We start from the raw sequence: 13,464 nt of genomic DNA on the forward strand, positions 1-13,464 counted from the left end.
TTATGCGGCAGTGTTGGGTCTTGGTTGCAGTACGCAGGATCTTTGATGTGGCATGTGAGATCTTCTAATTGTGGCATGTGGAATATTTAATTGCAGCATGTGGGATCTAGTTCCCTGACCAGGGATTGAACCCAGCCCCACTGTGTTGGAAATAGCAGTCTTAGCCACTGGACCACCAGGTAAGTCCCTCCCCTTGGGTCTTTAAACATTTTGATTCTCTCTCTCTATTGGTATCCTCTATTTGTTAAGATAGCAATTCTCTTAACTGTCACATTAATTATTTAGGCATGATTTCCTTTAGCATTTGTATAAAACTTATAAAAGCTGGTTCTTTACTTTGATGTATTAGGGTTCTCCAAGGAAACAGAATCATTAGAAGATATTATGTATAGATGGGTAGATAGGTAGGTTTTAGGATTTGGTTTCTATGATTGTGGAGGCTGGCAGGCCAAAGACCCAGGGATGAGTGGATGCTGCATTTGAGTTTTAAAGAAGTCTGGGGCTGGTTCCCCTCCTCTCTATGGGATTCAGTCATTTTCTGTTAAGGCCTTGAAGTGACTGGGTGGCAACTTGCTGTGAGCCCCATAATATATACTTTACTCAGCCTCTAGTGATTTACAGTAGATATTAACCTCCTCTAAAATATCCTCGCAGAAGCATCTAGAGGGATATTTGGCTGAATTTCTGGGTACTGTGGCCTAGCCACAGACATAAAATTAACCATCTTCCCCTTTGTCTCTTTCTTTCTGGCCCTACCTTTCAGCATTGATACCCTTGGTGACATCCTGAGGGTCTCTGGAACTGCTCATTTTCCTTCTTTTTTCTGGTCCTCACATTATGATAATCTCAGTTGACGTGTCTTCAGGTTTGCTGGTTCTTCTCCTCACTCAAGGGCTTCCCCTGTGGCTCAGCTGGTAAAGAAATATGCCTGCTGTGCAGGAGACCTGGGTTCAGTCCCTGGGTTAGGAAGATCCCCTGGAGGAGGGAAAGGCTACCCACTCCAGTATTTCAACCTGGAGAATTCCATGGACTGTATAGTCCACGGGGTCGCAAAAAGTCAGACACAACTGAGCAACTTTTACTTTCTTTCTGCCCACTCAAATTCTGTTAATGTATTTCCAACTGCAGAATTTGTTTTCTTTTTAAAACAAATTTTCTCTTTACTAGTATTCTCTTGGTGAGAACCATTCTGTCGTATTAATTCCTTAGACATAGTTTCATTTAGTTCTTTGAACCTGATTTTTGAAAGCTGACTTTGTCTTATCTAGTATGTTTAACATTTGAGCATACTCAGAGATAGTATCTATTAGTTTCTTTTTGAAAACTTTCCTAGTTTATGGGCCATACTTTGTTCCTTTGTATAACTAAGTTTCTGTTCAAAAGTATTCATTTTAAATAACATCAGTATAATGTGGTGACTCAAGAAATCAGTTTCCTGCTCCCCAGACTTTCTGTCTCCCTTCTGTGTTTAGTGACTTTCCTGAAAGGATTCTGTAAAGTCTGAGACCCTGCTGCATGTGGGTCAGGAGGTCTCTGTACTCTTAGCTTGTTGCTCAGCTGATGACTAGACAGAGATGTCTGTGATCTAGTAAGTCATCTCCCATTTACCCAAAGGCTCTTAAATTCCCTCAGGTTACAGCTCTGCCTTGGCCTTCACTTCCTGCCTCATGAGATCTCAGGCTTCTGTTATTTCCTACATGTGCACACAGACCTGCACATGTGCATGGCCTTCTGTGTTCCCAGGGGTGTGTCAGAGCATTGAAGAGTATTCGGGGCATTTTATTCCCCAGGTCTTCCTCCCCCCTCAAATTGATATGTGTGTGTGTGTACATGTGTATATATACATGTATGTGTACATGTGTGTGTACATATATGTATGTGTGCATATTATGTGTGTGTACGTGTATATATGTGTGAATGTGTATGCAGTTATGTTGTGTGTACACGTGTGTACTGGGTGTATGTTATATATGTCTGCATGTGCCTGTGTATACGTGTGTGTGTGTGTGAATTGTGTGTACACGTGTGTTACATGTGTTCATATACACGTGTGTGTTGTGTGTGTGCATGTGTGCACATGTATGTGTGTTGTGTGTAGATGCATGCATGTGTGTGTGCGTATGTATGTGCGCACACATGTGTGTGTGTCTGTATGTGTCTGTATCTGTGTTTTTCTTGAAGTATAGTTGACTTACAATGTTGTATTAGTAACTGCTGTCAGCAAAATGTTTCAGTCATATACAGAGAGATGTGCATTCTTTTATTGTATTCTTTTCCATTATGGTTTATCATAGGACACTGAATATAGTTCTCTGTGCTGTACAGTGGGACCTTATTTATCCATTCCATATACAATAGTTTGCATCTGCTAACTCCAGCCTCCTGCTCCATCCCTCCTCCAGCCCCCATCCCCTTGGCAAACACCAGTGTGTGCTCTGTGTCTGTGATTCTGGTTGTTTCACAGACAGCTTCGTGTTGGCATATTTTAGATGACACACATTAAGTGATATCATATGGTATTTGGCTTTTTGTTACTTCACTTATGATGATAATCTCTAGTTGCATCAGTGTTGTCATTATTCATTCTTTTTTATGCCTGAGTAGTATTTCATTGCATATACTAAATACATGTATATATCTCACATGTTCTTTATCCATTCATCTGCTGATGGACATTGAGGTTTCTTCCATGTCTTGGCTACTGTGAATAGGCTTCTATGAACATAGTGGCTGATGTATCTTAATTCTTTGAATTACAGTTTTGTTTGGATATATACCCAGGGGCAGGATTGCTGGATGATGAAAAACCTCTGTACTGTTTTCCACAGTGGCTGCAGCAGCTCACATTCCCACGAACAGTGCAGGAGGGTCCCCTTTTCCCCTCCCCCTCTCCAGCATTTGTTTTTAACTTGGCTGTACTGGGTCTTCGCTGCAGTATGTGGGATACTTGTTGTGTCATGTGGGATCTTTCACGCAGCGTGCCAACTCTGTCTGTGGTGTGTGGGCTCAGGAGCTGCGGCACACGGGCATCAGGGCCAGCATTTGTTTTGTGCTTTTTTACTGATGGCCATCCTGACCAGTGTGAGGTGGTGCCTCACTGTAGTTTCGATTTGCACTTCTCTGATCACTAGTGATGTTGAGCATGTTTTCATGTCCCTATTGGCCATATGTATCTCTTCTCTGGAGAGATGTCTATGTGGGTCTAATGTCCTCTTTTCAATTGGGTGGTTTTTTGTTGTTGAGTTGTATGAGCTGTTTGTATCTTTTGGAAATTAAATCCTTGTTGGTCGCATCATTTGCAAATATTTTTTCCTATTCTGTAGATTGTCTTTTTGTTTTATGGTTTCCTTTGCTGTACAAAACTTTGATTGGGTCTCATTTGTTTATTTTTCTTTTCTATTTCCTTAGGAGACTGACGTTAAGAAAACTTTAGTAAGATTTATGTCAGAGAACGTTTTGCCTGTACTCTATTCTAGGAGTTTTATGGTATCTTATATTTAAGTCTTTAAGCCATTTTTTAATTTTTGTGAACGGTAGGAGAGTGTGTTCTCAGTAACTTCATTGATCTACATGTAGCTGTCCAGCTTTTTTAACACTTGTTGCAGACACTTTTTCCCACTTCCCATATTCGCGCCTCCTTTGTCCCAGCTTGATTTGGTGGGCTCCGTTCTGGGCTCTGGGCTCCGGGCTCCGGGCTCCGGGCTCTGCCCCATCGAGTCTTACGTCTTGTTTTTGCCGGTGCCACACCAGTTTTATTACTGCAGCTTTGTGGTGTTGTCCGAAGTCTGCAAGGGTATGCCTCTCGTTTTGTTCTTTTTCTTCAGGTTTGCTGTGGTGATTCTGGGTCTTTTATGGTTCCATATGAATTTCAGGATTACTTTGTTCTAGTTCTGTGAAAAGTGTCATGGGTAATTTGATAGAAATCACATTAAATCTGTAGATTGCTCCAAGTAATATGACCATTTTAACAATATTCTTCCAATCGAAGAGCATGGGATATCTATTTCTTTGAATCATCTTTGATTCCCTTTATCAGTGTTACAGGTCTCAGTGTATAAGTCTTTCACCTCCTTGGTCAGGTTTATTCCCAAACACTTTATTGTGGGGAGTGCAGCTTTAAAAGATATTTCGGGACTTCCCTGGCAGTTCAGTGGTTAAGACTCTGCACTCCCACGACAAGGTGCATGGGTCTGATCCCTGGTCAGGGGACTAAGGTGCTTGCATGCTGCGTGGCATGGCAAAAGAAATGAGCAGTTACTGTTTAAATACCCTTTCTGCTATTTCATTGTTGATGTGAAGAATGCAACCCATTTCTGTATGTTAATCTTGTATCCTGCCTATCTTGCTGAATTTGTTCATCAGTTCTAGTAGTTTTTGCGTGAAGTCTAGGGTTTTCAGTATACAGTAGCATATTATGTGCATATAGTGAATTTTACCTCTTCCCTTCCAGTTTGGGTACCTTTCCTTTTTCTTTTATTATTGCTGTAGTTAGGGTGTCCAGTCTTCTGTGTTGAATAGAAGAGGTGACAGTGGGCATCCTTATTTTGTTCCAGATTTCAGTGGGAACCCTTTCAGCTTTTCACCATTATTATTATGTTGGCTGTGGGTCTGTCATCAGTTCAGTTCAGTCTCAGTCGTGTCCGACTCTTTGTGACCCCATGAACTGCAGCACGCCAGACCTCCCTGTCCATCACCAACTCCCAGAGTCCACCCAGACCCACGTCCATTGAGTCGGTGATGCCATCCAGCCATCTCATCCTCTGTCGTCCCCTTCTCCTCCTGCCCTCAATCATTCCCAGCACCAGGGTCTTTTCAAATGAGTCAGCTTTTTGCATCAGGTGACCAAAGTATTGGTGTTTCAGCTTCAGCATCAGTCCTTCCAATGAATATTCAAGACTGATTTCCTTTAGGACGGACTGGATTCATCTCCTTGCAGTCCAAGGGACTTGCAAGAGTCTTCTCCAACACCACAGTTCAAAAGCATCAATTCTTCGGCGCTCAGCTTTCTTCACAGTCCAACTCTCACATCCATACATGACCACTGGAAAAACCATAGGCTTGACTAGACGGACCTTTATTGACAAAGTGATGTGTCTGGTTTTTAATATGCTATCTAGGTTTGTCATAAGTTTCCTTCCAAGGAGTAAGCGTCTTTTAATTTCATGGCTGCAGTCACCATCTGCAGTGATTTTGGAGCCCAGAAAAATAAAGTCAGCCACTGTTTCCATTGTTTCCCCATCTATTTCCCATGAAGTGATGGGACCGGATGCCATGATCTTAGTTTTCTGAATGTTGAGCTTAAAGCCAACTTTTTGACTCTCCTCTTTCACTTTCATCAAGAGGCTCTTTAGTTCCTCTTCACTTTCTGCCATAAGGGTGGTATCATCTGCATATCTGAGGTTATTGATATTTCTCCTGGCAAGCTTGATTCCAGCTTGTGCTTCTTCCAGCCCAGCGTTTCTCATGATGTACTCTGCATATAAGTTAAATAAGCAGGGTGACAATATACAGCCTTGACGTACTCCTTTTCCTATTTGGAACCAGTCTGTTGTTCCATGTCCAGTTCTAACTGTTGCTTCCTGACCTGCATACAGGTTTCTCAAGAGGCAGGTCAGGTGGTCTCGTAGTCCCATCGCTTTCAGAATTTTCCACAGTTTATTGTCATAAATAGCTTTAAAAAATACATATATATATATATATATACACTTGTTGTTGTTGTTACGCTGGGTCCTTGTGGCTGTGCACTGGCTTCGCACTGTGACGCTTCCTGTTGCGGAGCAGGGGCTTTAGCTGTGCAGGCTCCAGTGGTTGTGACACACGGGCTGAGTTACCCTGAGGCATGTGCACGTGGAGTCTTCCTGGACCAGGGGTCAAACCAGTGTCCCCTTCATTGCAAAGTGGATTCTTAACCACTGGACCATCAAGGAAGCCTCATAAATAGCGTTTATTATATTGAGGTATGTTCCCCCCATACTCACTTTGCTAAGAGTTTTGTCATGAATCGATGTTGAATTGTGTCACGTGCCTTTCTGCATCCGTTGAGATGACTGTTTTTGTCTTTTATGTGGTGTATCACATTGACTGATTTACCTATATTGAACCATCCTTAAGAACCTGCGCTGAATCTCACTTGGTTTTGGTTTGTTCTTTTTATGTGTTGTTTGATTTGGTTTGCTCATTTTGTTAAGGATTTGTCCATCTTTGTTCATCAAAGACATTGGCCTGTAATTGTGTTTGTCTGGTTTTGGTATCAGGGTAATGGTGGCTTCATAGCATGTCTTTGAGAGTGTTCCCTCCTCTTCTTTTTTTGGGGGAAAGAGTTTGAGTAAGTTCTCTATATGTTTGGTAGAATTCACCTCTGGAGCCATCTGGTTCTGGACTCACATTTGTAGGTTTTGTTTTTTTTTTTGGCAGTGCTGGGTCTTTGTTGCTGCATAGAGCAGGGGCTACTCTCTAATTGTGGTACTTGGGCTTCTCACTACGGCACATGGGCTAAATAGTTGTGGCTCCTGGCCTCTGGAGCACAGGCTCAGTAGCTGTGGCTTAATTGCTCCACGGCATGTGCGATATTTCCGAATCAGGGGTCAAACCCATGTCTCCTGCATTGGCAGGTGGCTTATTTGTTACTGAGCCACCAGGGAAGCCTGGGAGTTGTTTTTTTTTTTTTAATTACAGACTCTTTTTCACTTCAAATGATTAGTCTCTTCAAATTATGTTTCTTCTTCAGTTTTGGTGGACTGTGTATTTCTAGAAACTTGTCCATTTCTCTTAGGTTGTCAAATTTGTTAGCATATAACTGCACATAGTATCTCCTTGCGGTTTTTCTCTGTTTCTGTGGTAGGAGCTGTTATGCTTCTGTTTTTGTTCATTTGGGTCCTCTCTTTTCTTGGTGTGCCTGGTCAGAGCTGTCAGTCTTGTTTATCCTTAAAGAGAAACAACTCTTGTTCTATTGATTTTTTTTCTGTTTTTTTAAATACCTACTTCCGCTCTGATGTTTATTTTCTTCCTTGTGCTGACTTTAGTTTTTGTTTGTTCTTCTAATTCTTTTAAGTGGTAGGTTAAGATTGTTTAAGATCTTTCTTGTTTTGGGAGGAAGGCCAATATCACTATGAACTTCCTTCTAAGAACTTCTTTTACTACATTCTGTAGCTTTTGTATGGTTGTAGTTTCATTTTTCTCAAGGTATTTTTAAATTTCCTCTGATTTCATCATTGACCTATGTTTTTTTTAACAGGTTATCTGTCTGTGGCTGTGCGGGGTCTTTTTAACAGATTACCTATCTGTGGCTGTGCGGGGTCTGTGCTGTGTGGGCTTCTCTAGTTGCCGTGAGTGAGACCTGCACAGTTGTGGTGTGCCGGCTTCTCACGCAGTGGCCGCCCCTCCGTGGAGCGCAGGCGCCAGGCACTGGGCTCAGTAGTTGCCGTGTGTAGGCTCGGTGTTTGTGGTTCACGGGCTTAGCTGCTCCACAGCATGTGGGATCTTCTTGGACCAGGGATCAAACCTGAGTGCCCTGCGTTGGCCGACGGAGTCTTAACCACTCCAAGTCCTGACCCATTGGTTTTCCAGCAGCATGATGTTTAGCCTCCATGTGATTTTTCTCCCCTCCTTTCTTTTATTCCTGATGTCTGAGCTTATTTATTTGTTACTCTTAGAATATCTCATTTTTGACTGGGCTCAGGTAGACACTATCAGAGAGGACAGCCTCCTCCTCTTGGCAGTCTACTCCTGCCATTTTTCTTTGGCCTCCTTCATCCTCTTGGCCAAGAACTTAGCATATTCTGCAGCCTCTTCCTTATTTTCCAATACGCTGATTTGCTGCAGAATGGAGTGGAGTAGAAAGACACTGAACCTCGGGTGCGTTGATGGTTTCTTACCTTCTCTGTTTAGGAGCTTTCTCACAGTGTCCTGGGGGACATCACGTTACTTAGAGATTGAAAAATCTGTAGATTGTGCAGGTTTGGGGGGCCCAGGCAGTGAGGTACAGTAGTGTCAGGGAGTCCAGGAATATTTCTCTACCCCTCCTTTTTTTTAACAATGACCAAATTGAGAGCACTCAGGTTGGCATCCAGAATGGTACAGACTGGGACAGGAACGCCCCTCACTCAGTGGCAGGCAGACTCAGAAGCCTCGTTTGTCATCCCCACCACTGACTCAGACCACATGACCTTCCTGTGTTCTTCACCCAGAGGGTCAGCAGCAACTTCTTTGGCCACACGCTTTTCATAAAAGGTGCAAAGTGTTATTCATCATCCACCAGGAAAGAGATGTTCAGCTTCGTCCTGAAATGGTGAAATGCCTCCAAAGTGCCACAGAAAAGAGTAGTCATTTATTTTTCTGTGGTCAATTCGAGTTTCATGCCATTGTGGTCAGAAAAGATGCTTGGGGGTAATTTCTGTCCTCTTAAATGTGTTGAGGCTTGTTTTATGCCCTGGTATGTGGTCCTAGCAGCTTCCCAGGTGGGGCTAGTGGTAAAGAGTCTGTCTGCCAATGCAGGAGGTGCAAGAGACATGGGTTTGCTCCCTGAGTCAGGAAGATCCTCTGGAGAAGGGCAAGGCAATCCACTCCAGTATTCTTGTTGGGGAAATCCTATGGACAGAGGAACCTGACGGGCAACAGTCCATAGGGTTGCAAAGAGTTGGACACGACTGCAGTGACTCAGCACAGCATGGCACATGCAGTACTACAGACTGTTCCGTGTGTGCACTCGAATGTGTATTCAGGGTTTGGGGATATAATGTCCTGAAAAGATCAACCAAAGTCTGTTTTCTTGTGTCATTTGGGATCTCTACTGCTTCACTGATTCTCTGTTGAGGATCTATCCATTGGTGTAGACGGGGGTGTTAAAGTTTCCTACTATAACTGTATTCCTCTCAGTTTCTCCCTTTACGTGTTAGTACCATTGTTGTTCAGTCACTAAGTTGTGCCTGACTCTTTGCAACCCCATGAACTGCAACAGGCCAGGCTTCCCTGTCCTTCACTATCTCCCGGAGTTTGCTCAAACTCATGTCCATTGAGTTGGTGATAGCATTCAACCATCTTGTCCTCTGCCGTCCCCTTCTCCTCCCGCCTTCAGTCATTCCCAGCATCAGGGCCTTTTCCAATGAGTCAGCTCTTTGCACCAGGTGGCCAAAGTATTGGAGCCTGAGCTTCAGCATTGGTGTTCCAACAAATATTCAGGGTTGATTTCCTTTAAAAGGATTGACTGGTTTGATCTCCTTGCAGTCCAAGGGACTCTCCAACACCACAGTTCAAAAGCATCAATTCTTTGGTGCTCAGATTTCTTTATGATCCAACTCTCACATCCACACATGACTACAAACCATAGCCTTGACTAGATGGAACTTTGTTGGCAAAGTAATGTCTCTGCTTTTTAATATGCCACCTAGGTTTGTCCTAACTTTCCTTCCAAGAAGCAAGCAACTTTCAATTTCATGACTGCAGTCACCACTCGCAGTGATTTTGGAGCCCAGGAAAATAAAGTGTGTCATATTTTGTCTGATTTTGAGTACTCAGAAGTATGTCATATAAGTGACATTGTCCAGTATTTGTCTTATTTAGTATAATGTCCTTAAGGTTCATCCATCGTACCTCACTCTTTTCTTTTTAAAGGCTGAAAAACTACTCCACCTTTTCCTTATCCACTCGTCTGTCAATGGATAGTTCAGGTTGACCCTATGTTTTAGCTGTTTTGAACAGTGCTGTAGTCAACACTGGGATGTAGACGTGTCTTTGAAACCTTGCTTTCAGTTCCCGCAGCGTATGTTCCTAGAAGTTGGATCCCTGGACCACGTTACATTTCTTGAAGAACCTCCAGTGTTCTCCATCACGGCTGCATGATTTTTCATTCCCACCAGCAGTGGAGGAGGGTCCCACTTTCTGCACATCCTCACCAGCACCTGCACAGCCATCCTGATGGGTGTAAGGGGGTATCTCATCGTGGTTCTCATTTGCTTTTCCCCAGGGATTAGTCATCTTGAGCATTTGTTCATGTGTTTATTGGCCATTTGTTCATCTTCTTTGGAGACAGGATTGTTCAAGTCTTTTGCCCATTTTTTAATAGAATTTTTTTGTTTTTTGTTTTTTAATGGTTGAGTGTTATAGCTTCTCTACATATCCTGAAATTTAATTCCTTTTTGTTCTCTGGGTCCCACCTGTGCACAGGCATGCAGATGACAGCATCTGTGACGTTTGTCTTTTATGGCCGGGAGTCACATCATTGTGGTTCAGACATGCCAGAACACGGTGGGGTGCACTTCTGCACAGGCTCGTTGGTGCAGAACCAGCACCTGCAGCAGGTGGGACCCATACCAGGTGTGGGCTCCGCCAGGTGCAGGATCTCCATGGGGGTGGCCTGAAGGTGCTGAGACCAGGATGGGCCAGGTGAACAGGTGTGGCCTAATTCCTGATGTTGAGAAAGGTGCTGGGCGATGAGGAGGAACACAAAGTTGGGGGGCTGGTGAGAGCTTAGGCCAGGGAGCCCACAAGGAGGAAAATGAATGGGGTCGTGTCTGCAGCTCCCACCCCTACCAGGTATAGAAAAGCACGGGAGTGGGGGTCAAGGTGCCCAAGGATATGCCCAAAGGCCAGGCTGACCCCAGCTTGGCCCTGCTGCCTACACCTGTTGCCTTCCACCTTGGGCCAGCCATTGGACAGGGCATTGTGAACTGAGTGGACAGGGCACCTCTGCTCAGAAGACACCCCTGGCCTGAGAGGAGCACAGACCCCAAGATGTAATGAGCTCAGATCTCTGACTCATAGAGATCAGAGTATGTGATTTCAGGCGAGACCCATGTCCTAGGTGGGCACCCTGCGTGGTGGGGTCCCATGGGGAGCTGGGAGACCAGGGATCCATGTTTGCACCTCCCAGGGCACCAGCTATCCCATGGCTCACGCCTCGCCTGTCTCCTCCCGCTCTGATGGGCCCTGGGGACACAGCCTCTGGGTGACCCCCACCCTCAAAGCCACCTGGTTGTGAGCAGAGGACAGCCCCTCGGGGCCCAGTAAGGGCAGAGAAGGAGGAGCAAGTATAATTTGCTTCAAAAGGAAAAAGGTTGAAGGCATTCGGATTTCCAGGGAGGGACCCCTCCCCCCACAGCCACATCTGCCCTCCTGAGAGGGGTTGTGTACAAAGAGCATGTAATTAATTTATTTATTTCTTTACACATAACTGAAGTGATGTTACAGTACATAAGTTATTTACAACTGTGCAGTAATGTGTTGCAAAATAAATTATCTAGAAGGCAGCAAAAGTACATTGTGAACGTGTATAAAACTGTACAGCGTTTACGGGTACACTTTTTATATGATTATTGGCTCTGTAGTGTTTCAAGTTATGTTCTCAGAAAGAGAAACAAAATGCCCAAGATTAAAGGAAAAAATATACAAACCACGTGGATTTGACTCCATTAAAAACACAACTGAGTGTCCTGCCTCCGTGTCCCTGTGAGGCAGGTGGGCGGGCGGCGCAGCCAGGCCCTCGCCCGGCCCAGCGTCCTGGCCCCGGTCCGAGGCCCGAGCCATCGGCAGCTTCGTGGTGACAGGACGGCAGCCGGCCCAGTGCTCTCCCCGCCCTCTGACCAGAGACCGCTGTTGCTGAGGGGTAGACGCCTTAGTTTTATTCTCTTGAGTCGATCAAAAGTGGAACCAGGAATTTAAAGACTGCTCTCCATCCTACAGCTCCTGAGATGCCTGCGTAGCCGCTGGAGAAGAGCCCGAGGCCACCGCGCCCACGCCTGTGCCCCCGGCTCCGCGTCCTCCCGCGGGGGCCGGTGGGAAGGAGGCGCACCAGGGACCCAGCGCGGTTTCTCCCTAGGCGTCCCCACTGGGGACATGGTCTCCTCCCGCCACCTGGACTCGGCAGCAGACGTCAGGGGGCTCGCCTGTGTCCTGTGCAGCTGTCCCTGCACATCAGGCCGGCAGGAGCACAAAGTCGTCGTTGACGTCGACCATGGGCACGTAGAAGGACGGCACCTCGTTCACGCACAGGGACTTGTGCCCGGCGGGGTCCAGCTCCTGGACCTTCAGCTGCCACTCCATCCTCTGCACAGCGTTGAGAGCCGCTGCCTCATGCTGCTGCCGCATCAGGAGACACGTCTGCACGGGAAACGCGGCAGGTGAGAGGGAGCAGAGACCCTGCCGCCCACTCCCCCTGCCGCGGCACTTATGCGAGGTCGGGGCGGGGGACCCTTTTAAGCTCTGGCCTTGGGACGGCCTCTCGCATCTGGGTCTCTTCCTGCCCAGTGAGTGGCCTTGCTGAGCACACAGGCATCTGTCCATCCCTGCTTCATGCCCCTGCGCCTGGTGGTTTCGCCTCTAGTCAGAACTTGTAGCAGTTTTGCTTTTCTGTTTTCATTTTACAATTACTTTATTTATGGCTGGTGAGATTGGCTTAACATTTGCATTCTCAGTATTAGAAATAGGTACCAAGGCAAACAGACTAATACAAAACCTGTGCTGTGTATTTCACGTTAAGAATGCAGAACGTTGGAATGAGGACGGTACCTGGGTTTCCCAGATGGGTCACAACCCGAGGTAGCACGTGTGGACTGGGGGGAGGTGTGAGGGAGGGGGGCGGGGCATGTTGTGGGAACACATGGGAGATAGAAGCATGGCGGGTGGGAGCACAGACTCGGGTTAATAGACTTAACGATGTCACAATGATCGTGCAGGAAGCTCATCTTATTTTCTTAGGTGAGCACACAAGCATTTTGGGCAGGATATCACAGTCTCTAAATTGCTTTAAAATAATTCAGTTTAAAAAACTATTTCAGAACTAAGCCCTGTGTGCACCAGCAGGCCAGGCGTCCTCGGCACGCAGTCACTCATGACCCTCAGAGTCGCGCTGCTCTTACTTAATTTAAGGTACTACGTAGTGTCTCCATCTCTGGGTGCTCCCGAGCCTGAGCTACTCCTGGGCTTCTGAACTGCTGTACAGTCCGAGTTTTCATTGACTGAAATGAAACTGTTAGGCTGAAACCCCGTGACACCCCACAGGCATGCCTGTTTACCCAGAAAACTGCCCTGAAGATGCGGGACCTGAGGAGGGTGGCCTGTCTCCTAGTGGGACCTTGTCCACCCTGTGGTCCCAAACGAGCAGCCATGCACAAGGAGCCCGTTCCACAGGGGTGTGGCCATTTCATGCCCCTGCACTCTCTATACCTCACCAGTTTCTTTTTCTGTCCATTACTTTTTAAGTTCTTGGCACATTAAGGAAATTTAGACTCACGTGGTCTTTTTAATGTACCAAGTCTCGTTTTACTTTGGTCAAAAAGTATCTCCCTATAGCAAAGCTTTCCAGGCAGCTCCCTTCAGGCAGGCTGGTGGTGGGAGGACTGACCATGTGACCTCCACGCCTCGGAGCTCGTCAGAAACGTGGCCTCAGCCAAGCCTGAACGCCCTGTAAGCTGTTGCCTCTCTGCTCTGGGCCCCTGGCCACCCCCTTGGGTATGGTGCTGGGGGCAGGGG

The 13,464-nt window shown here is 46.0% G+C and overlaps 1 protein-coding gene across 26 annotated transcripts in view; it reads right to left on the minus strand.

The window, feature by feature from the left end:
• Window positions 1-11,135: 11,135 nt before the first annotated feature.
• Window positions 11,136-13,464, minus strand: part of ANKRD11 (ankyrin repeat domain 11) — a 120,131-nt gene continuing 117,802 nt past the window's right edge. For all 26 annotated transcript variants that reach the window (XM_086350361.1, XM_086350370.1, XM_086350366.1 and 23 more), the window contains one exon: window positions 11,136-12,093. In XM_086350361.1, coding sequence (XP_086206487.1) covers window positions 11,908-12,093 — 186 coding nt within the window. In that variant the 3' untranslated portion in view covers window positions 11,136-11,907. The remainder of the gene's footprint in view (window positions 12,094-13,464) is intronic.

This window comes from Bos grunniens, chromosome 18 (assembly GCF_055505025.1).
Source record: "Bos grunniens cultivar Pamir isolate PY7600 chromosome 18, Bosgru_T2T1.0, whole genome shotgun sequence".
NCBI classification, from domain to species: Eukaryota; Metazoa; Chordata; class Mammalia; order Artiodactyla; family Bovidae; genus Bos; species Bos grunniens.